This window comes from Alligator sinensis, unplaced genomic scaffold (genome assembly GCF_000455745.1).
Source record: "Alligator sinensis unplaced genomic scaffold, ASM45574v1 scaffold583_1, whole genome shotgun sequence".
Lineage (NCBI taxonomy): Eukaryota > Metazoa > Chordata > Crocodylia > Alligatoridae > Alligator > Alligator sinensis.
Genome location: NW_005841983.1, coordinates 2,431,388 through 2,454,331, shown reverse-complemented (window position 1 = coordinate 2,454,331; position 22,944 = coordinate 2,431,388). Strand labels below are relative to the sequence as shown.

The window sequence follows — 22,944 nt, the reverse complement described above, 5'->3', positions numbered from 1 at the left end:
TAACCAACTGGTCGCTCACTTCCAGAGTGAGGGATGGACAGTCAACAAGGAAAAGTCGTGTTTGAATCCTGTAGATGACATTACTTTCCTGGGTACTTGATTCATCGGTTCCATCCGCCACGGAGTTTCGCATGAAGATCTTGACATAGATCCGTTGAAAACATTTCACCCTGTCACTAAGAGGCACTTCCAACAGCTTTTGGGCCATTTGAATTGATACCGGCATTATGTTGAACCCAGTGATTTGGCACTCCTCACTAAATTACAGCTGCAGATCCGTGATAAATCTCGAAAGTCCACGCCTTGGATGGAAAAAGATCAACAAAATTTGCTTCATTTGCTAATCACGGTTAAAGATACACAGCTCCATGCCATCGATCTGGGTGAGTCACTGGCCGTAACCCTTGGGTTCACCACGAATCACGTGTGGGCTGTCGTGCACAATCCTCATGACAAACTAGTATACACGGCCCATGACACCCTTCAAGCGGCACAACATCGATATGGGACCGTAGGAAAGATTCTCCTAGCCGAACAACTGGTGGAGCCATTGGCAAGGGGGCATGGGACGTTGCGCGCTCCTGGTGCCACATTGTTACCCTTGCTGGATGCGGGAGGAATCAACCCGCATTTTCAGGGTGAGTCTAAGACTTGGAATACGCTGGTGCTTGCCCACCATTATAATTGGCATTGCTGGAGATTGGAGGACGCGGTACCTGATCCGGGCCCAGAGGATGGGGAGGGGGTTCCTACACTGTGTGGAGCTTCTGCACCGGCGTGGATGGCCTCGGATGGAACCTCCCGACATGAAGGAGGCTGTGGATGCTATTGCAGGGCTTGTCACGATAGAGAAGTGTTCCAGGCTGATCCGGATGGTGATTCGTCCCAAGGATGTGGACTGTTGGGGTTCCTAGAGGTACTGGAGCATTGTCTGATACATCATGACGATACGCTCCCTGTTCCGGTCATTGCCATTGACTCGCAGTATATCTACGGGGTTCTTGCCGGTGCAGCCTTTCCCACCGAAAGTTTGGGTGATTGGCAAGACATCTGGAGGATGTTGACTGGATTTGTACGCCTCCTGTTGGTCAGGCACACTGAGTCCCACCGTCCGGATACTGATCCAGTACATCAGGTCATTGACGGGCTTCTGGAAGATCCATTCCGGACTGACGTGGTCTTGCCTGTCACGTCTACCTCCGATCCTGGGGTAGATCCGTTTCTTGCGTGGCTTCGCGAGAGTTGGGGTCACCTGGGACCACGAGTTTGCCACCAGCGTTGGTCCCAAACCATTAGCCAGCTTCATGCGGGGCTCGGCGTGATTGGGAAGGGGTGGCTCAGGCTTGTGAAATCTGTGCTAGAGAGAAGTGTCATGAAACCGGGCGTCAAATCGGAGCTTTCATCTCTTCGCAGTTTCGGGCGGGAGGAGTTTGGCGGTTGGATCTGCTGGGACCCCTCCCGGGGTCTAGACCCCCAAACAAAGGACTGGTTGTTGTGGACTTGGGAGCAGGACAGTTGCAGGTCGTTCCCTTGCGGAAGAGCAACGCCACTGCGGTGATTGCGGACTTGACTGCTGTGTTTGCCACCTGGCGGCCACCTCACGGGATTCGGTCTGGCGGGGGACCCCCGTTCGACTCCGATGCTCTGGACAGATTTGCTCGTCTTCACAGCGTGGTATGGCATCTTAATCTGCCGTGCCACCCGCGGTCCGGCGGCGTTGTGGAGGGACGCGTGGGCCTGTATAGGGAGCGGCTTCGTCTCAGGGGAAGAGGAACGTTTAAAAACTGGACCAGGTTAAATCGTGATGTCCTTATCTCGCTGAACACGTCTAGGCCTTTATGGGATGAGGCCGGTGTCCGGAGGCCTCCACCTTGGAGGCTCAGGTTCCAGCCGGAGGAGTTGGTGTGGATCTTGATGCCTCACCCTCATCGGTCTCACCCGCGAGTTCACGGGGGAGCGGTCCAACGGTCAGGACGGTATCCTGATGCCTATTCTGTCCAACTGGGGGAGAAACCCGATCGTCCTCCTATCGTAGTTCGTCGCGGCTGGATGGCTCGCCGTTCTGGCGTTCACCCAGTGTCCTTACCATAAATCCAATTGTGATTCTCTCTTGTTTTGTTTTGTTGTTGTTTTCTTTTCCTACAGGTTTAGCCCCAACAGAAGCGATAACCCACAACGGCCTGATTACCAGATTGCAGTTCATTCGAACCCATAGAGTGATGATGATAAAGGAGACACTGAGACGAAGGACGTCTGTTTGCTCAGGACTTGCTGTGACATTGTTTTCTCTCATTTTATTAGGTGTTTTATTGACATTGTCTGTTATAGGAGAGGACAGACCAACTACTAGACGAGGAAGGTCCCAAGCGGATGTTCTCCAGTCGGATGGTGATCAGCGGTTGTTGTTGTATGTTTAAAGTTATTGTGTTTTGTGGTTTGTTGAGAAGACCGGTCTGTTAAGTTGTGTTATATAGTGGTTGTTGAGGCTTTGCCAGGTCAGTGCATCCCGAAGCAGGAAAGCCTTGGGATGTGCTCATGTGTCTGAAATTCCAGTTGTGCCGTCGGCAAGGGGGCATGTCACAACCCAGTGATTTTTTGTGCCTCGGCACTATGGAATTTCCTGGCCACATGAGAGCTCCTTTGCACGGCAGAGTGTTCTGCTGCAATTAAGAGCCTGCGTGCAGGAGAGTTCCCGCCAATTTGCAGTTTCCTTTGCAGGATGCATTTCTTCTTTGCAGCACAGAAGTGCACGGTGCAGAGAGTTCCCGCTATTCGGATGCGAATTTGTGCCCCGCTATTGGCCAGTGCTAAATTATTCACACGTGGCGGCTAGTAATTGGCCCGCTGGCCGTTTAAGGTTCCGCGCGACTTCCGCCCAAGTCGAAGAGCTTTGAGCACGCTGCAGAGTGCCTCTGAAGTTATCTGACTTGCGGCTGCTGATCGATAGACTGATCACCTATTGATCTTTCTTCCCGTCACCGAGCGCAACCCCGACGTACCCCTTTCCCCGCCGGCTTCGAATTGCGGACGGATTAACTGGCTTGGGCCCCGCCAGCTGGAACAACTCGTGTGGTTGTTCAGACGACCGGACCACCTGCGTCGTGATTGCAAGCGGCGTGAGTAAAGTTTTTTGCAACCAATAAGTTGTGTCTGCCTCTCCATTCACCAGCCCGCCCTGACGTACGAGCGTAACTCGAGTCGGCCCTGGCCGTCCGAGACAAAGAGATGAACGGAGCACAGTCAGAAAATGTCTGTTTTTTAGAGTAGTAAATATTATGTGAAGATTTGGTGGCTAGATGTTATCTGTCTAAGCCTACGGGTACGTTTTTTGTGCAGCGAATCCATTCATTGTATAGCGTAGTATGAATTTGGGTGTCATATTCCACATGTTTAAGGCTAATGTTCTGGCGTCCCAGGGGAGTGTAATGGATAGATCCTGTAATTCATTGAAATTATTTTTAAAGTAGCCATGGAACTGTTTGGGATTTGTTAATGTTGGAAAGTCCTTCACTCTAAACTATTAACCATGTTATTTGTCTTATTTGTATTGGAAAACACTCATATAATCAGTTCTGATGACTCAAATTATATAATGTAACTTTTTGTGCAATTTACTGGTTGATTTAAAAACATTCTATCCTGCTTAATATTGTGTTAATAGGTTCACAGAATGCAGTAAGGAAGGTAGCCTTGCCTGGAGCATAGGACAGTAGATGGTGATACTGCCTATTGCCAGGTTCTGTTCCTGGCTATGGAATGTACCTTGAAACCTTAGGCCTTGTGTAGACAAAACAAGAGGCATGTGTGCATGACATTTTAAAACGATATAAATGCTTTTGCACTGCTTTAATAGTGTTGGCATTTGAACGCCTCGGCAGCATGTTGCACATTAGTTCCAGCTGCTGTGGGAAATTCAGCGGCGTAATGAGCCTTAAATGACTTGGGGCGCAGCAAACTGTTTAGTTTTAGTTTGCTGCCCCTACAGCCACAGAGCGAAGTACTGGGCTCCAGCTCCACAGCTCTGCAGGAAGCCCTGCAGGCAGCCTGACAGCAGCCTGGGAAAGCAGGCTCTGCCCAAGAAAAGCAGTGAACCTGATCTTTTTTTCCCCTCCCTGGAGCCTGCCTGCCTGAGCTGCATGGGGGCCTGGTGCTTCCCTCCACAGCTGCCATGCCCCCTGAGACCGCCCAAGCTGGGTGCCTCGAGGCGGGTGTTGCCTGTGGGGGAGTGCAGCTGCTGCAGAGGGAAACACCAGCCTCCTCCCACCCACCCCCCAGCCCAGGGACCGCTCCGCCCGCTGGCAGCTCATCCTCCCCTCCCTGCCGGAGAGGCAGGTAAGTCAGTGGGGTGTGTGCATGACACAGGGGTTTAATCAGCCCTAAATTGAAGCGGTGTTTTTTAAAACCCACCACTTCGATGCAGGGCCCCTGTTTCGTCTACATATGCCCTTAATCAAATCCTTTCTCCTTTTTGTGCCATAAGCTCTTTCCTGAAATGGGCATTTCTCTTTAAAACACTTTGAGATCTACAAATGAACCATACCACTGAGTATAAGAGCATGCAAGTGTGTTGCTATAAAGTTTCAAATCTGAAAACATGTTTTTTCTTGTGAAATAAAGGTTATTTTGGCTTTGAAATTATCAGTTTTGGCATTTTCTATTATGAACTCAAGCCTCTTGGTTTGGTTTTGTTTTTTTAATGCATGACCCAAGCCATGTCCTTTTTATGCCAGTCACCAAGACAAACTACTAGCCTCACATGCATGCATTCTGTAATTATGATTTACAAGCAGGTCATTTTAAGCCAGTTTCAGAGCTTCCTCCTAAAAGAGGAGGGTTTTTTTCTGTAAATTTCATCCCAGGATAGAAAAAGGCTGGTTTTGTGGCTGAGGCATGCTCTCAGCCTCTGTTCCTGACCTACAAAGTGAGGAAACCAGTAGTTATTTTTCTCAGGTATTGAGAGGTTAAATTTATTAATTATTTTTACAGAATTCAGATACTGTAGTAATAAGAGCAAACAGCAGATAAATACTTCAGAGTCTTTATGTAGAGAGTCAGCATAGGTCGCTGCTCCATACCATGTCATTCCTGAGAAATTCAAGAGGTAGTATCGTTTGAATTCTTATTGATCATGATTATGGCTTAGGTACATAACATTTCCTTTACAAAGAGTGTAATTTTTTAAAAATTTTGTTCTGTTCTGTTTTTAATGCTCAAAGGTCTCAGTTGGAGTCAAATCTCCTTTGTATATGGTACTTGCACACGTGCGCACATGCGCGCGCACGTGCACACACACACACACACACAGAGGACTCATAGAATTCACATTAAGGCATGAAGAAACGCTGGAAGACAATTGAAGGATGAAAGTAGAACACACAGACAGACAACATGGAAATATAGCCTTCAGCAAATGTAGTATCCTGATTATTCAATAACTATGATCTTTTCTTACCCTGAGTCATCATTTTAGCATATAGTTGCACAGTCTTAGTTATGGAAGGACTGACTTGATATTTGTCTGTTTTTTTTCCCAAAGGAGATTCTGCTTACTCAGCCACCAACCAAACCAATCCGCAGGAAATTTCGCCCTGAAAATCAGATGTTGGAGAACCAGGAGCTTTCTCCCACTATAAGTGTGACATCTTCCTTGCCTGCTGTCAAGTCCCACCACCCAGTCCAAAAGTAAATAGCACATCTAAAAACCAAACATACCAAGCTGCATCATGAGATATGACTTGGCCTGTGTTTGGGTTTTTTGCCTCTCTCTCTCTCTCCCTCAGCTCTAGATTGCCATTTCAAATGGGGGCCAGGTCAGTTGTTAACTTCTGATGGCTAATTGGTGGTGGCCTCTTCAGAAAGCACTTGGTGATCCCACTTCTGTACCCAGTAAACATGTGGGTCACATCAGAAGAGCTGCCATTTGCCTACTACCACAGGGTGATGGAAACATTTCTTAATCACTTTGGCCTCATCACTGAAATAAGGTGACAGTTCTGTTCACTAAGGAACATTTAAAGTCCAAACACCTGGCGCACACATAGTTTTCCTGGCATTCACAATACTGAGCACTCTCACTGATCACAAATTTGCAGTTGTGGTAGGTAATTAAAAAAACAAAAATGACCCATAGTTTTCTCCACTGCAGCCTCAACCATAATTTAGGAATGCAAAAATTAACTGACCCAACCAGTCAAACTAAGAACCTCTCTGCAATCCAGGCACTATAAGTCACTTTGCTGCATCACCTGTTGCATGTTCTTCATCATGGTGGTATACAAGGATGATGCAGAAGTAGAAAATGTCCTTATATTTGGTTATGTGCAGATTTGTACATAGTCTTCCACGCTATCAAACAGTGGCCACTGAGTGAAAAAAAGTATTCCACCAAGGGATTCTGGGACCATATTAGAAAGGCTGCATTGTAGAAACAGATCTTCAAGCCTAACAGGAGCAGCAGAAGGCTCTGCTCTCAGCCAGAAGGAGATGTTGATTAGAGTATGATTATAATTTAGGGTCTACTCAGTTTGTGATTCTGTGGATTTTGTGGAAACCTCATAATCTAGGATTGTCTGCGAAAGCAATTAAAAAATAAATAAATAAAATGTTGGCTCCCCAGTGGGAGCTAGTGGTCCTCACTGCTGCTACAGTCCAGCCTCGCAGCTCACCTGTGGGGGAAAAGTGCCAGCTAGTGGGGCAGCACAAAAGGTAGTAGACAAGATGGCAGCTGTTTCCTTGTCCCTCCTCCCCCTGCTGGGGCCTCTGGGCCAATCAGTGCTGAGGGGTGTGGCCACTGGAGCACATCCAGGAAATATCCACATAATTTGCTATTTATGCCATGACCAGCCTGCAAAAATTGTTTAGTTTCTCTGTGATTCACACAGACCCCTAATTATTATATATGTTTTATGTCTACACCTATATCCATCCAAAATGGTGGTGCCCAACCTTTTCACCCCATGGTCCAGATGGGTGGTGCCTGGTCCTTCCGTTGCCTGGATCTGGCTTGATGGGCCGTATCTGGCTTGGGGGGGTGGAGGGGTGAGGTGCGCAGTCTGATCTTGGTCCATTTGCTTGGGGCCGGGGTGGGCCAGAGTGGCCCCATTTCAGACATGTGAGCAGGGGGACAAAGCAGCTCATTCCCAATCCCGATCCAGACGTACTAGGCGGGGATGAGGCAGGGTGGCCCCTGGCATAGCAAGGCGGCTCCAATCCGCACACACCCAGGGAGAGGGGTATGGGGCAGAGTGGCCCTGATCTGGATGTGCTGGAGGGAGGAGGGGCTGGGTCGATCAGCCCCAATCTGGATACATGGGAGGTAGGGAAGCTTTCTGGTCCCCTTCCTGATCCAGATGCATCGGAGGGCCTGGAACAGCCCCAATCCAGAGGTGGGGGAGAAGGGGGAAGCAGCTCAGCCCCAATCCAGACCTGCAGGTTGGCCACTTCATGTGGGGAGGGGGGAGCAGCCCAGCTTGATCTGGACATGCAGGGGACAGGTCAGCCTGACTGTTGCATGGGCAATGGCCCGAGTGAGGATGTATCCAGGTGCATGGAGCTTCTACCATTCCCTACTGCTAAGTTTTTTGACTCATGGGGGTCTCCATGGGCCAGATGACATGGCTCCATGCTCTGGATTTGAGCACCCTGGATCCAAAAGGAAAGAATGCAACCTTGTTATCAGTTCTGTCATAAGGTGCCTGCATTCATCATACAGCTGCCATGAGCTCTAACAGGGCTAGAATCAACAAACTACAGATATTGAAGTTGCCAGAAGCGAAGGATCTTATGTGCTTCATTCCAGAAGCCATCCTAGCTTCAGGCCATCCTAGGAGCCATATTGTATCTTCTTATTTTCTGCTTAAGTTGCACAGATTTATGCTGCTTGTAAATACTTTGTTTGTACATGTATTGGAACAAAATAAGGGATGACTCTTAACTGCTCTGGTTTCAGCTCAAGATTAAAGTGCATGATTGGCTGGTTAAAAATGACCCTAGAGAGGGATTTGAATGAGGCATGGCTGTATGTTTGCTATATTATCTATATCTACTTTGGTTAGCCTATAAGGTATAAATCTACCCTGCCTTCTACTTTACTTCAGAAAATGAATGTGGAAGAGAACAGGCCTTTTCCCACCTTCTCACTTGGGTTTGTATTATTATTGATCCCATTCTTGGAAACACTAATTATTGGAATCTGTAGGGGTTCAGTAGAAAATTTCAGGACGTGTTAACCCTATCTTAGTAGATGTTGCAGCTTTCCCAAAATACTTAAATGAGCAAATACAGATATACATGCATTTTTATCTTTGATTTTTTTTTTAACCATAGCATATAAAGAGTGGTTTGAAGAAAAATGCAGTAAAACAAACTGGCAATAAGTGTCAATTTAGTGGAAAATAATAAGGACCAGCTAATTCTGTGATGGAGGTTTTGTTGCAAAGATCACTGCTCTGAGTTCTGTTTAGAGAGAGAACTTTTTTCAACTGTGCCATTTATATGCCTATTTAAATAATGCATCTGTCTTAGATTCCAATGAGCTGATGACACCTCATGTAGAACTTTAAAATTAAAATCTATTTAGAAACAAGTCTGCTTATCTACCCAATGTTTTACATATTTCCCTTTATTATTATTACTTGCAATATTTACATTTAAACTAATCTTTGTTTTCTTAAGCAGCTAGGCTGATCAATAATGTCCATAATTCATCCACCTGAAGTCCTGTTTCTCTTTGAGTCATAATTTAGGGGTGGTGGAAATGAGTGATATGCAAAATGAAAGATTAATTTGTCAAGTAAAGAAAAAGCAGCAGAAGCAGTTACATATGTAAAGGCAAAGGCTATATTTCCATACAGACATCCTAAATAATAATAATGAATAAAAATGCTAAAAAAACCCTATAAATTTGGTTCTACATAGAATTTTCTTAATATTTTCCATTACACATTAATGAGTCTTGCCTGTTAAATGTTTGAAAACAATTATACCAAAGGTAGTGCAATAAATACAGTTTTGTAATGCTGGTTCTTAAAATAATACAATAAAAATAGTAAAAATAAAACAACTGAAATGGCTGAACATGTATTTATTGTTTGGATTAACAAATGAGACTATTTTACTTTTGAATAAACTGCCTGATTCGGTCATCTCTTTTTTATATATTATATTTTCCTTTTAAGTATTTTCCTTTTAAGTATTCCTTTTAAGTATTTTCCTTTCCAGTTTAAGGTTTGTACTTTTTCCTTTTGGGCAGCTTCAGCATTAAAGCCTATGGAAATAAAGAGGTGTCTGTCCTTCTAGGATCAGACACTGTGGAAGTTCTTTTAATTGAAATTTTTATTCATCTCTCTGGCAGACAGTCTTCCAAGCAGAAGAGAGCTATTCAGACTGCCATTCGTAAAAACAAAGAAGCCAATGCCGTGCTAGCCAGGTTGAACAGTGAACTCCAGCAGCAACTGAAGGTGAGGAATACACTGAAAATCACAATGAGATTCACCCTGGCAAAGATCTCTACTTCTTCCTCGTCTGGCAAAGATCTCTACTGCAAGGGTCCCCCACTTGCTCTGCTGCACCACGCAGTTGTCTCTACGCCATGCTATTTGGGCCCCTTGCTGTATCATGCCATGCCACATGGGGTCTCTGGAGGCCCCTAATGCTCCAGCTGCAGGCTCCCTCAGCCCTGTGGACTGCACACTCTCCCTGCCATCAGTGTCAGGAGCAGGCAGTGGAAGCTGGAGAAGGAAGGGGGAGAGTGGAGTCTCCAACAGTAGGAGAGCAGTGGAGAGAGTAGTGGGGAGCGGTGCCTAAACTGGGAGTCTGTGGTCATGAGGTCTAAGAACTCTTTGGGGGTTGGATGCAGCCATGGACCACAAGTTGGGCAGCCCTACTGTACATGTAGGGGTGAGCAATTTTTCTCGGAATGTGTGTCACCTAAGTGCAAAGGGCTATGTTGACTGCAAGGATAATTCTTGTATTTCACATTCTTCTAGATAACTGAATGCTGTCTCCTCCTGCAGGACAGGAACCCATTCTTTCTTTTGATGAAATGTGTTCTTTAGTTGTCTTCAAAGTTCAGTTGTTCAATGCACAGATCACCGGCTAGTAGTGCATACACTTTAATCCTTAGATATTCCTGTTCTGTGCATTTCCACTTTTTATGACTCAGCCCACCCCATTCAACATCCCATGTCACACCACCTTCTTTCCGTCAGGACTAAAGTATGACTGCATAGAGAAGCTTATCAAATCTACCACTTCTGAATTATGTAGCACAGGGGTGCTCAACTCCCAGCCTGTGGGCCACATCCAGCCCCTGATGCCATATATTCTGGCCTGTGGGGCTCTCCACAGGATCATGGGAAGCTGGATTGGACATGCAGGATGGTGCTGGGCCTGATGCTGGCATATGGGCTGGGTGGATGGCCTGGGGTCCTGGAGCCTGGTTCTGGTGTGTGGGGCCAGGTAGAGATGGCACCCAGAGCCTGGTCCTGGTGGTACACAGTAGAGGTGGTACACAGTAGAGCTGTGCAAAATTTCACCAGCTGTTTTGTTTTAATGCTGTTTCGACTCATTTCAAGCTCAAAACAGCAACAAAACAAAATGAGTGCAGTCAAAACCTTTCAAAGTTTTGAAATGTTTCGAGGTTCAAAGCTGAAGCAGGGCTTGCCTGCAGGGAAACAGAAAGTTAGGAAAGGGAGGGGGAGGAGGGGGGAAGGACTGCTCTCATATTGACTGTGACGGTTTGGCTGCCTGAGATGCTGCTGGTGCTACTGTGCTGCTTACTAAGTTACCTGTTGTTATTTAAAGTGGTGGACTAGACTAAGGCTGTAGGGGAGGAGGAGACCTCATTGGAGCACACTGCCATGTTGTGTAGAGGCCCCAGTGCCAGTGAGGGCGCACCTAAACACACACACTCAGTCACACATGTCACGAGTTTTGCTTGTCAGCAGCTTGAGGTGCAGTTTGCTAGAAATCCCTGCAGCTATCTCCTTGAAAGCTGGCAGGCTTCATGGCCTCAGCAGGGGCTACCATACCTGCGGTTTTCACTAGGGCTGTGTGAAGCCTTGATTGGTGATTCGATTTGGAGGAGATTCAGCCCAATTTGGTGGCCTAATCTCTGAATCCGAATCGAGTCAGGGGACCAATTTAAAGGTCCTAATCGATTCAAAGCTCTCCAAATCTTGTCAAAAGATTCAGAGAGCTTTAATAATTTGGGCAGTCCCTGGTGACTGCAGCAGGGAGCTGGTAAGTACTAGGGGCGGGGGAGGGGACCCTGCCAGCCCTGCTGCTCCCAGCCCCATCTGACCCCCACCCGCTCCCCCAGCCTCCCTATGGCTGCCCTGCCTGCCCCAGCGCAATATTTAAAAAAAAAGCCCCAGTGCTCACCAGATGCTGCCAGGTGGGGGGCAATCTCCGTTGGCCCCCACTGCATGGGGGGCTCTGCTATGACCCCTCGACACACCCACTCACTCCCTCAGCCCCCAATGGGTGCCCTGCCTGGCTAGCTCCAGCTCTTTAAGAAAAAACAGAAGCCAAGAAAAGCCCCGGGACTCACCGCTTCTGGTGTGGCCTCGGGGCTTTGGGGGGCTTATGCAGAGCCCCCCATGTGGCGCAGGGCAGTGGGGACTGCCCCCCGCTGGCAGAAGCGGTGAGTCTGGGGGGTTTTCGGGTTTTTTTTCTTAAAGGGCTGGAGCTGGCCCTAGGCGGGGCTCCCGTGGGGGGGCTGGGGGAGTGAGGGGAGGATCGAGGGACTCATGCAGAGCCCCCCATGCAGTGGGGGGGGGGAGCAGGGATCACCTGGGCAACACCCGCTGAGCTGGAGCTTTCTTTTTCCAGGTGCCGAGAGCTGGGGCAGCCATTGCCGGGGTGGGAGAGGGGCAGGGGATGGGCCTGGCTTGGCTGATTTGGAGATTCAGCAGCAGCCGAATCAAATCGGGACAATGATTTGAATCTCCCAGTCAAATCACTGTCCCCCAAATCGGCTGAATCTGAATCTGAAGAGAATACTAACCGCTTTGCGCAGGCCTAGTTTTCACCCTGCAAGTTTTGCTTGTCAGCAGATTGAGGTGCAGTTTCCTAGAAACCCTTACACCTATCTCTTTGAAACTTAGCAGACTTCATGCTCTCAGAAGGAGCTACCATCCCTGCTATTTTCATCCAAATCTTCCAAAAAATGACAAAGTTATAAGCAGTTTTGTTCTTCCCCATTATAGTCTATGGGCGAAATGTCGAACCAGTGTCAAAACAGTTTCAACAAAACGGAACAGTGCTTCGAAACGAAATTCGAAATGAAACACTGTCCTGTCGAAACAGCAAAACAGGAGTCGAAATGAAACAGTGCTGTTTCGCGCAGCCCTAGTACGCAGCCCCCAGGACCCATTCCCAGTGGGTGGATACAGCATGAGCCGCCTGGGCCTGATCCCAGCAGGTGGAGTCAGCACAAGGCCCTGGGGCCCAGTCCTGGTACACAGGGTTCAATCTGGCCCATGGACCAGCCCTTCACCCCTCATTTGTCCCACAGAGCCAGTAGGGCATGAGAATCCTTCATAGCAGGATTTAAAGAAACAGTTCGACCAGGTAGAATAAGTACAGGGATGTGCTATACAGATAAATTTTAGTAGCAGCACACTGGCTCAATTAGGTTGTCTGTGTATTTCAGGACTTCTTTTGCCATGGTATCTGCACACTTCACAATGTGTAATGGACTTATTTACACAAATAGGGCTATGCCCACTTAACAGGTGGGGAACTGAGGCAAAGAGGAAATAAGCAACTTGCCCAGGGTTACACAAGACATCTGTGATGGAGAATGGACTTGAACCCATGTCTCCCAGGTCCTAGAATTGGTTGGACATTTTCGGAGAGCAGGATTTTGCCTGTTCATGGAATCTGAAATGCTCAATGAGCTTTCATCAAATCACAGGCAGATTTCCAGTGGAGGCCTCCTGGTTTGCTATTGGAACGCTGCAGAGCACAGGCATTCTTGGTAGTGTATTTGGGGCAGCCCTGTTAGTCAGGCAAGGGTCCATACTTCACTTGAGCAAGATTGCTTCCCATGTCACCCAATTTCCAAATGAGGGTGTGGGAGCCAGCTGGGCCTTGGGAGTCTAGAGACCATGCAATCCTCAGCCCCGAAGCAATTTTTATGCTGGGGAAACTCTATAAGCCCAAGCAGCTGCCGGCAGAAATTCATATGCCCATCAGTTTTGTTGCAGCTTTCTCTTGTCCTGGCCCTCAGACACTTGTTGTTTTGTAAACACCCTATAGTGGTGATTTCTGTAATTAAATATTTTTTCTGTCATTTCCTTTTTGCAGGAAATTTTGAGAAACTTGGATTTGTTCTAAATTGGAGTGAAATCAAATTTTGAAATAAGATTTCTCAGGAACAGCAGAGCAAAACCCAGATTTCTTTCAGCATTATTAAATCCCTGGCCACTGGCCCATCCTCCCTATTCCTGGTCACCTTGAACAAGTCACTTGACCTCTGTTCCAGCTTGCCTCTCTAAAAAATGGAATAATACTATTTCCATCATTTGGCTGTTGTGGGGCCTCATTATCTGTTGTTCATGCACTGCTTTGAAACCACATGAAGCAGTATGTAAGCGGTATAAACTTGAGATCTCTACTAAATGTGAACAGCTTACCAAACTACTTTTTAATATTTCAGGATTGTATATGCGGGTGTTGCAAAAATTACAACATTTCTCTTTTTTCCCATGCTGCAGGAAGTTCACAAGGAACGAATAGCATTAGAAACTCAGCTGGAGCAGCTTCGTCCTGTAACTGTTTTATGACCAGCACTTTATTCAGCACCTTCAGCACTTTGACTATATCACCTTTATTCAGTGGTGATAACTGAGTCTACATGCCAAGAATCTTCTGACTTTATTATTTATGTAAAGTTTTCAGTTAGGCAATGGCTGAGGGCAAAATAAAACATTGGGTTTCTTTTGCCTACCACTATGCACGTTTTTCTTCACAAATGAAGGCGGTACATGAAATGAATGTCATACAGTAGGGAATGTCTAAAAAGTGGAAGTTTTTTCCCCACTGGTCCTTTTTCCCCCATGGATTCCTTCCAGATGTTACAGAATGCACATTACCACCAAATTGTCTAAACTCTGAAATGATCAGTATTGTATTTATTTAAAGAATTCCTGATTTATTTGCATTCCTGGGGAAAAAATGATTCATGGTTACATGCTTTCAGAACTCTTGTTTATATTCAAAGTTCATTTTCTGAAATGGTTTCTTGGATGTTTCTGATTCAAAGAGGTTTATACCCTGGCAGATTGTCTGTGCTGGTAAAACACAAGAGAGAATGAAAAAGATTATACATATGGAGTCCATAACCACGATCACATCAGATAATTATCTTTTGTAGTGCCATTTAAGATTCATTTTTTCATGTTTATTAATGTTATAGCATTTGTATTTTATAAGATAAAAAGCATGTAAAGGGCACTTTCAAGAAGTAAAAACTGTTGAGACTTGCTGATTTTGGAAATGTAAAAAACCCTTCATTTCTGAGCTCTAGACAGCAGGAAAGGTTCAAAATGAGCAGGGGTGTGTTGGTGTGGGGTGTATGTGTTGGGAGAGGAGGGGAAGTTTCTAAATCAACATTGTAACTTTATCAATGGAAGTTAAAACAAACTATATATTAGAGATTTTCTTATGTTTGTTTGCATTGGCCTATGTTGCATTTTGTTAAGAACCCAAACTAGACGTGTTTCCAGGGTAAATAAAATTATCTATATGCTGTAAGTAAGTTTTTTAATGATTTTAAACAAATAAATGAATCTTACAAGGGGCTATAGGAGATGCTCCTGCAGTGATCAAAGCTTCTTAGCCCATTTCCATCCCCAGATAGAGAGCTAAAGGTTCCAGTGCTTTGGTCCTGGATTGGACTCTGATATTTGAAGTCTATGGAAGTCTTTCCATATACTTCAGTTTTTATTGGACTAAATTCTCTGTAAGCCTTTCTGGCAACAGGAGCTTTCTAACTATTCTTTATTTCTTGGACCAGTTCTCTTATTACATATAATTTTTGAAGTTAGAAAATCATCCTGACTCGTTTCATAGGCTTGATGTATGCTTTCTTACAAGAGACTATTGCATGAATGTTTCTCTCTCCTTCCCCACTCAATCTTGTATTTAGTGCATTTCACATCCTTCTGTTCAATGACATAAATGAAGTATAGTATATGCATTGAGTTTGGGAAAGCTGTGCATTGATTTTCTTTCATTATTTGTGATACTTTATCCATCTAGCTATGGGTTGGCCCCAGGGGGGGCAGGTTAGAAATAACTAGCCAGTCTTCTGTCAGGATATAGTGTGAAATGGATAAATGTGAAAAAGCTGCAGTGGGATATGAGAACAACCAAAAGCTTTATCAAGATGTAAAATAAGAATGACATCAATGTAAATGTTTAAAGTTGGCATGGTGACTAAATGGAGCGCTTTGGCTGAAATTTATATAGATCAAGAGTAGATAAAACTTTATTCCAAAGGTAGGGAGGGGCAAGCATTTGAAGAATAAGGTTAACTGAGAAAGCGTGTGTTTTTGTAATACATCACTCCCCAGCTCACTGACTTTTGTTTGCATCTACAACAAATAACCACCTTTTGTGATTTTTGTGTTGCTTTGTGTTAATGCTTCACAGTTTGAGTTAGGAAGTTGTTCTGGGCAGTGAGAAAAGGAAGTAAAATCACAAATTAATCTTAATCTCCATTAATCGTCTATGAGAATCCTGGAAAAAAATTCAAAATTGTCTACATTTCATTCAGTAAGACTTGCACTCCTAAGTAGAGCTGCTTGGAAGCTTTTTGATAAAACTTTTTTGTTTTTCCTGTCAGAAAATGCTGATTTCTTGAGATGGAAACTTTTTCTGGGAAGATCTATTTTGATTAAACTTATCTTGGGAAGATTGCTCAAGTCCAGGAGGGAATTTTGGCTAAAATGGGAGACACTAACTCCAGGATAGCCAATAGTCCCATGTCAATGAGTTAGGATGGGGAAAAGCCAATTTCAAATCCCTGTTCTGATCTGGAGCAGCTGCTAGAATCCGGTTGTCCCAGATGAGTGCCCTAACTGCCAGACTACAGAGCTGTTCTCTCTCAAATGCTGTCTTTCTCTAATCGAATAATATTTAAACGAAGTGAAAAACATGCACTGGAAGAAGTTGAGAGAGACTGATTCAGAACAGAGATTTAAACCTGACTCTCCCATATCCCAGGCGCATAGTCTCATCACCAATCTGTAGTGTCCATCTCTAGATTTCACTTACTGGAGCAGATGTGTATAAATAGTCACTGGGCTAGAGAGAATCATGTGGAAGAGGCCATGGAACTTAACTCTCCCACATCTCGGAGAATGTCTTTACTACTGGATAAATGGCTGTTTGAGGGAAGAGAAAGAGAATTTGTTTTGTGCTCTGGTGCTCATTTAGACAAGATATTCCATCCTGAACCTCATAAAGCATAGTCAAAACCGATATGTTGCTGTGAAAAGTTTGGTTTTAACAAACAGCAATTTACTGAGCTGGCATCAAAACATTTGCAACTACTGGTAGCATTTATCCCTTTTGAAGATTAGGCCACTTTTTATTCCAGTGCCTAATGTAACAGCATAATAGCAGGTGGAGAAAACAGGTTTCCATTCAGGGGAAGGACATCCTAGGACAATCTGCCTATGACATTTGACCTTAAAGATTAATGTCCTCAGTTTATTAAATTAGTAGTACCATTAGGGCACAATGGAGACTGTTAATATCTCCTTTGAGAGGGATCCACTATTGCTGTTGTAACATAAAATTTCAGTCTTTAGCAAATTCAGCATGACCAACAGTAGCCCCTGAAATTTCAGTTTTAATTTGAAATGCTATATCCAAACATATTTGTACATGCTGTTTTTAATGCTGTGAACTCTCCTACCACTTCAGTGAGAGGAACTGGTACACCCATCTTCTCAACATTAAAAGCATGCTACCTAAACATTACTGGAAGATAATGGCTTGCATTACAAAACTCCCCCTGTGTGGTGTGTAGGATTTGGAACTCTGCACAAGAAGCTTTAAAATGGATGTAATATGGAAATAAGCCTTTCCTATTGTAGAAACTGAGTTTAACTCCTGATGCAGTACAATGTAGATACGCCGCAGCTTAGCTCAGAACAAGCAGGCTTATCTGGCTTAGGTACTGGACTCAGTCTAGTCTTAGTAGCTAATCTACCCTACTTCTGAGGTGAAGGGGGAGTGTCATCACTTCTCAAGCTTGGCCTGTTATTTAGCCTTTAGCATAGGCACATCTTAGGTTGCAAGAAGTATCTACTGTTATAAAAGTCCAGATGGGAAAGAGGGATAATGGATCCACATGTTTTATCAACTAAAGTGAGAACTTATTTTTTCAGGACATGAATACTCCAAATGATATAATGAATTTGAGAAGAAATTATATATTTTGATGTTGTTCTTTGTTTAATTATCTTCACAATAATATACTATAAAATATATAATGCATCTTATTCTGCTATTTACCATTTGATATACAATATGGTGTTGGGACCTTGTTAATCTAAAATTTAAAAAAGTACTGAGGTTACTCTATATTTGTATTTTAACTTATTACAGTGTAGTATTTCTCCATATTCAAGCAGACTTATTTTCACAGCTGCAAAAAATGTGAGTGTGGTAGACTGCAAGATAGAATATTCTCTACTATGCACATCCAATTTTGGAAAATGTACATGATGTAAAATGGGGTGCTATGTTAAAATAAAAATTTACATAACTTCAAATAGTCTGTCTTCTTGCATGTTCAGGATTTTGCACATACAGATGACATGAAAAGAAGCTAAAAATTATGAATTAATTTGAAAAGGGTTGAAATAGGTGACCTTTGAACATAAATCATAAAAACACTTTTATGCCAAGGCAGTGTGTGCGTGTCTGTGTGTGTGAGAGAGAGACAGAGAAGGTCAGAGACATTAAAAGGTTTAGAGTGAAACTGTGACCCTGTTTACTTCAGGTAGGAATTCCCTTCCTCTGCAAAACTTCCCCTTACCATATTTAAGAGGATCAAATAGAGGCAGTTTTAATCCTCTATGAACAGAATATAGGATGAGGAACAGTATGCAGTGGTTTGAGAGTGCACAACTAGGAGTAATGGAAATGGTAAACTATATTAACGATAGTGTCTTGTCTCGTTCAGACTTAAATCAAGTTCCTTTGGGCTGGAAGGAATTGTTCAATGTCCCAGTATTTGAGACAGGTGTCATCAAAGTCAGCAAAATACTCCATAATAGTTTCACGTCAGCCCTTGATTGACAAGGAGCTACAGGAAATGATAGGGGGTTTTTCCAACTCTTAACTACAGTGATTTCTAAGAATTATTCACCGCTATTCAAAGATTAGCATTTTAAGAGAGGAAATAATTAGTGATGTGTTATAAATTAATTATAATAGCATTAAGCTATGGCAGGGGATCTTTTATTGGCTCAAAAATATGCGTCCAATGAATGCGAGGCACAAGGCCAATGCATTAAGAACTTGTAAATATACTATAGGGAGCTATTCTTCATTGGCAACAGGATGGATTGAGATGAGTTCCATCCTTAATTTTTATGATGATATGATACTTGAAGGTATCCTCAGGCAGTTCTGGTTTGGCTCCCTGCATTTAAATTGATATGTTTCACAATAACTTAAAAAAATCTATTTAACAGTTTTAAAAATAGTGCCTTGTGAAGGAAAACGAAAGTAATACAAGTTTAAAAAAACATATTTTACCAATTTATTGCAATGAAGAAAATTCTGTTTGCATGTTCCCCTCCCTCTTGATGATGGGTTTCTTGCTGGTTAATCTCTACCCATTTTCTCTCTATTTTTCCCTCTTGCAGGTCAATAGTATTTTTCCTCAGAGAGATTTGAGCTCCAAGTAGTTCCTTAATCTCCAAAGAGAATGGAAGAAGCCAAAAAAGAGCAAAATTCATTTCTGGTCAGACTACAGTAAGTGTGTAACCTATATGTAGTCACTGATTGCATTATTAAATAAGATCCAGAGTGTAGCCATGTATAAGAATTAAGCCAGAAACCACATAGGCTAATTCTGTATTTGCTGTCGTGGCCATACAACAGTATGTATTGTGAAGGTTCAGCACTTAAAAGTTGGCATCGCGCAGAACAAAATAAGCCAGGGTTCTTCCACCCCCTATTTTGCATCACTGTTCCCTTAAGAGAAAATGTGATGTACAGCTGAGTGGCTTTTGTACTATCACAATTCCTGTTTTGACTCTGGCCCAGACTTGCACATAAGGCATATGCACTCAGGCAAATTAATTTTGGAGTGGATGAACAAAATGTAGGATCAGATGGCAACTGGCATGCTGACTCTCCACTCATCCAGTGGCTTTTGCTGCCCAGTATGTACATCTGGAAGCTGTTGAATTTACAATGTCCAGCTGTATCTTCTTACCAGTTCTTTGTAATACAGGCCAAATCCTGGACCATATCCAAGTTAAACTGGGGATTGGCTAAATGTATCAGTTCCATTAAATCTATCTTTCATTAAATAGCATGACCTTCAGAGTCTAAGAAATATCTTGTGCTCCAGAGAGATGGCACTCCTGATCAGACCATTAGCACTGGTTTAAATGCCACAGACTGCATCTGGTCTGTTCTTTTAGCCTGTACATCTTTGGCGGGAAATGCCTCCTATCCAATTTCTCCATATCCACACCAGTGATAAAAAGATTTAGGCTTACAAAAAGTTCCCTTCCCACTAAATTTTAATGCAATAAATACAGAGTGAAATTCATGCCCAGACATTGGCTCCCAGCTGTCACCTTATCAACATTAAAAAATCTATAGTTAAATGGTGATTGGTTGTTTAGTCACTTGGAAGTGGACATTAGGTTTTAATATTCAGGGTTCATAGGAAAGAGGTAATTTCTCCTCTTTGTCCACATAGATAGGGCTTGAAAAGAAATGAGAGATGAAATATTGGGAAGTTGCAGTAGTCACATTTCTTAGGCAGCTGGAAAACTATTCCATCTTCGCCATCTTGCTCCATCCTCCCCTGCAGCAAAGTGTGTTTTAAAAAAGCCTTGCAGGGCACAACTGTATAAGAATGGTTAGGTGCGGAGCTGCCACTTGAAACCCAAATCATTTTTTTTCCAAGGTCATTTCAGCAATCAGGCAGTTCATTCCATTCGTCATAGATTTAGGATATGTTAAGTCATCACTACCTGTATTCAACAGGCTGGTACAAAGCTTGCATTGTCTACTAGAAATTCCACGTTCTTATCCCAGAGATAAAAATTAGCACGTGACTTCACCTGTGTCTTATTTCACAGTCCTTTGCATTTTCTAAAGGGCACTAAACCTCAGATTTGAAATAATGGCTTCCAGTTTTATTAACAGGTTGTGTGAGAGGAGCTCTTTTCACACAAAATAATCAGGTTGAGTCTCCGACACTTAATTGTAAATGTGTTTAGTGCTTGTGAAAGCCCAATGTAAGACACTGTACCCCACATACTGAAAAACAGGGCTGACAGATTGGCAACCAAAACTCAGAGTAATCAAAATCACTAGTCACTCTTGAAAATGTAAGTCACAATTTTTTGTGATATGTGTAGCAAAAATGTCTCATAGGTCCCAGGCCAAAGCTTTAAATCTAAGCATCCAGAGCTAAAGCTCTGGGAAAGATCTGCAGCTAAATGTTATGGCTCTGGCTCATCCCTGTTAGGTACCTTATTAATTTCCCAGCGGAACGCTGATATTTAAACATGCTATAAAAGGTTCTTGTCTTAATTTTGGCTCGGATCCTGGAATTGATAATGCACTGGCAGATTCCTGGGCCCGTGTGGAGCCTCAGTGAGGTTATTTGCATCAATCAATCTACACAATATCAATTGCCAGGTCAAGGCCTTCCATTGTAAGGAACAGGAAGTAAGTATCCTGTTATTCTCTGAGTAGTACTCAGTACAACACGGTCTTGATCCTGAATAGGATCTCTGTTGTTGTAGGATCTATTAAGATCTTGAAACCGGGTTTGGGCTCTGGGGTGACTATGACACCTCCTGGTGGAATCACCAAACCACTGGTTAAAACTGTAACCAAGGAGTAAGCCTTCTGGCTGCAACACAAACTAATTTCCTCTTGGTCCAAATGTAAATAGTGACTACCTGCCTCCACAACCAGACTTCCCCTTACCCCAGGGAAGGTTCCCAATGCCAGCTAGGAGTGCTGCATTCCCCCTGCTCTGGAGCTCTTGCCCCTGCCCCTACTGGCTCAGGAGTTGTGTTTGTCTCCCTGGCACTGTCCCCTTCCAGTCAGGTGCTGCCCTGAGCTGTCACAGGTGGTTTCTCATTCAGTTTGCTGGCTCAACCCCAGGATGACTTCTTGCTGCTGGTCTCTTTGTGCTCCTGTCTCATCTCCCATGCAGGGCTCTAGCCCATGCTATGATGGCGGCACAGCTCGTTCTGCATTAAGTGCTTATATCAGGTAAATCCCTAAGTACCTGTTCCCTGGTAGCTCATAATGAACAGCGTTCCATGCCTGAGGCTCTCTGCTGCTCCTTCACCCTTAAAGTATCAGAAGCCTTTGGCTCTCTGTTACAGATCTACATTGCTGTAATATTAAATAATAAATGCTTAGAGAAATGAAGGACTTGTCATGTGGAAATTTAAATTACTCATCTCAATTTGGATGGTGAAAATTATGTAAAGACCCATAGATGCTTACTTGTCACTCTTCCTGGTGATCCAGAGCCTGGGAGAATCAGGCTGCAGCAGCTTTACCATATTAGCTGCTCATTTGGGTTCAAGATACTGTTTTTCTAGGATCTACTTGGAGGATTCTGCTGAAGTATCCACATTGACTGGGTTCAAACTATCTAGGTTGTACATCAGGAATTGTCTGGACTTTTGTCCTTGACCTTAGTATAATTGAAATATTTGTAAAAGCACCTAAAGCAGTGATTCTGACTCAGGGTGCCATGAGATCCTTTTAAGTGTGTCACAGGGCACCCTCAAAATTTTCAAAATGACAGCTCTTAGTTTTCTCTTGTTTTTGATTATGAAAAAATACTAGAGCAATTCTTCTAGTGCAAAGACCTAGGAAACCCTATAGCAGATCAGAATGTTTTTTGGTACTATGGATCCCTATTTGAAATCTCATGGTTTATCTTGTGATTCATGTGTAGGCATTTGTATACCTACTAGTAGTACTATTGTATACTACCCTGTGGCACCCTTAAAAGGATCTCATGGCACCCTGAGTCAGAATCACTGCTTTAGGTGCTTTTACAAATAATTCAGTTATATTAAGGTCAAGGACAAAAGTCCAGACAATTCCTGATGTACAACCTAGATAGTTTGAACCCAGTCAATGTGGATACTTCAGCAGAATCCTCCAAGTAGATCCTAGAAAAATGGTATCTTGAACCCAAATGAGCAGCTAATATGGTAAAGCTGCTGCAGCCTGATTCTCCCAGGCTCTGGATCACCAGCAAGGGTTGCCCTGATTTTTAAAAAAATTGAGAACCACTGACAACTTGAATGTAATACAGAGTTTGGAAATGAGCAAACAATAAATAAGAATAATGATAAGATTTGGAAGATACGAATTGTTACAACTGATTGATCCATCCACTCCAGTCTGTTGTCTCTGTTCAGTACCTGAGTCATCAGAGGAAGGTATAAGATCCTTGTTGTTGACAACAATGGGATTACCTGCCTAAATGAAAGTTTCCTCTCGTCCTTCATCAATTATTGGTTGGCTTTTTACTCTAAAGCACAAGTCAGCATCCATGATATTTAAAGTTTATTTGTATCTTGTCTAATGGAACTGGATATTTTCTTTAGCTAAATAAATTCTAACGCTTTCTGAATTCTACTAAACTGTTGGTTTCCATGATATCATGTCCAATGAATTCCATAGGGCAATTGG

At 43.6% G+C, this 22,944-nt stretch overlaps 1 protein-coding gene across 1 annotated transcript in view; it reads left to right on the top strand.

Moving 5' to 3' along the window:
- The window catches only part of REPS2 (RALBP1 associated Eps domain containing 2), a 169,064-nt gene extending 151,284 nt beyond the window's left edge, over positions 1-17,780 (top strand). Inside the window, exons 18-20 of the mRNA XM_025201098.1 lie at positions 5,537-5,682; positions 9,353-9,458; positions 13,722-17,780. Coding sequence (XP_025056883.1) covers positions 5,537-5,682; positions 9,353-9,458; positions 13,722-13,790 — 321 coding nt within the window. The 3' untranslated portion in view covers positions 13,791-17,780. The remainder of the gene's footprint in view (positions 1-5,536; positions 5,683-9,352; positions 9,459-13,721) is intronic.
- The last annotated feature ends 5,164 nt before the right edge of the window (positions 17,781-22,944 follow it).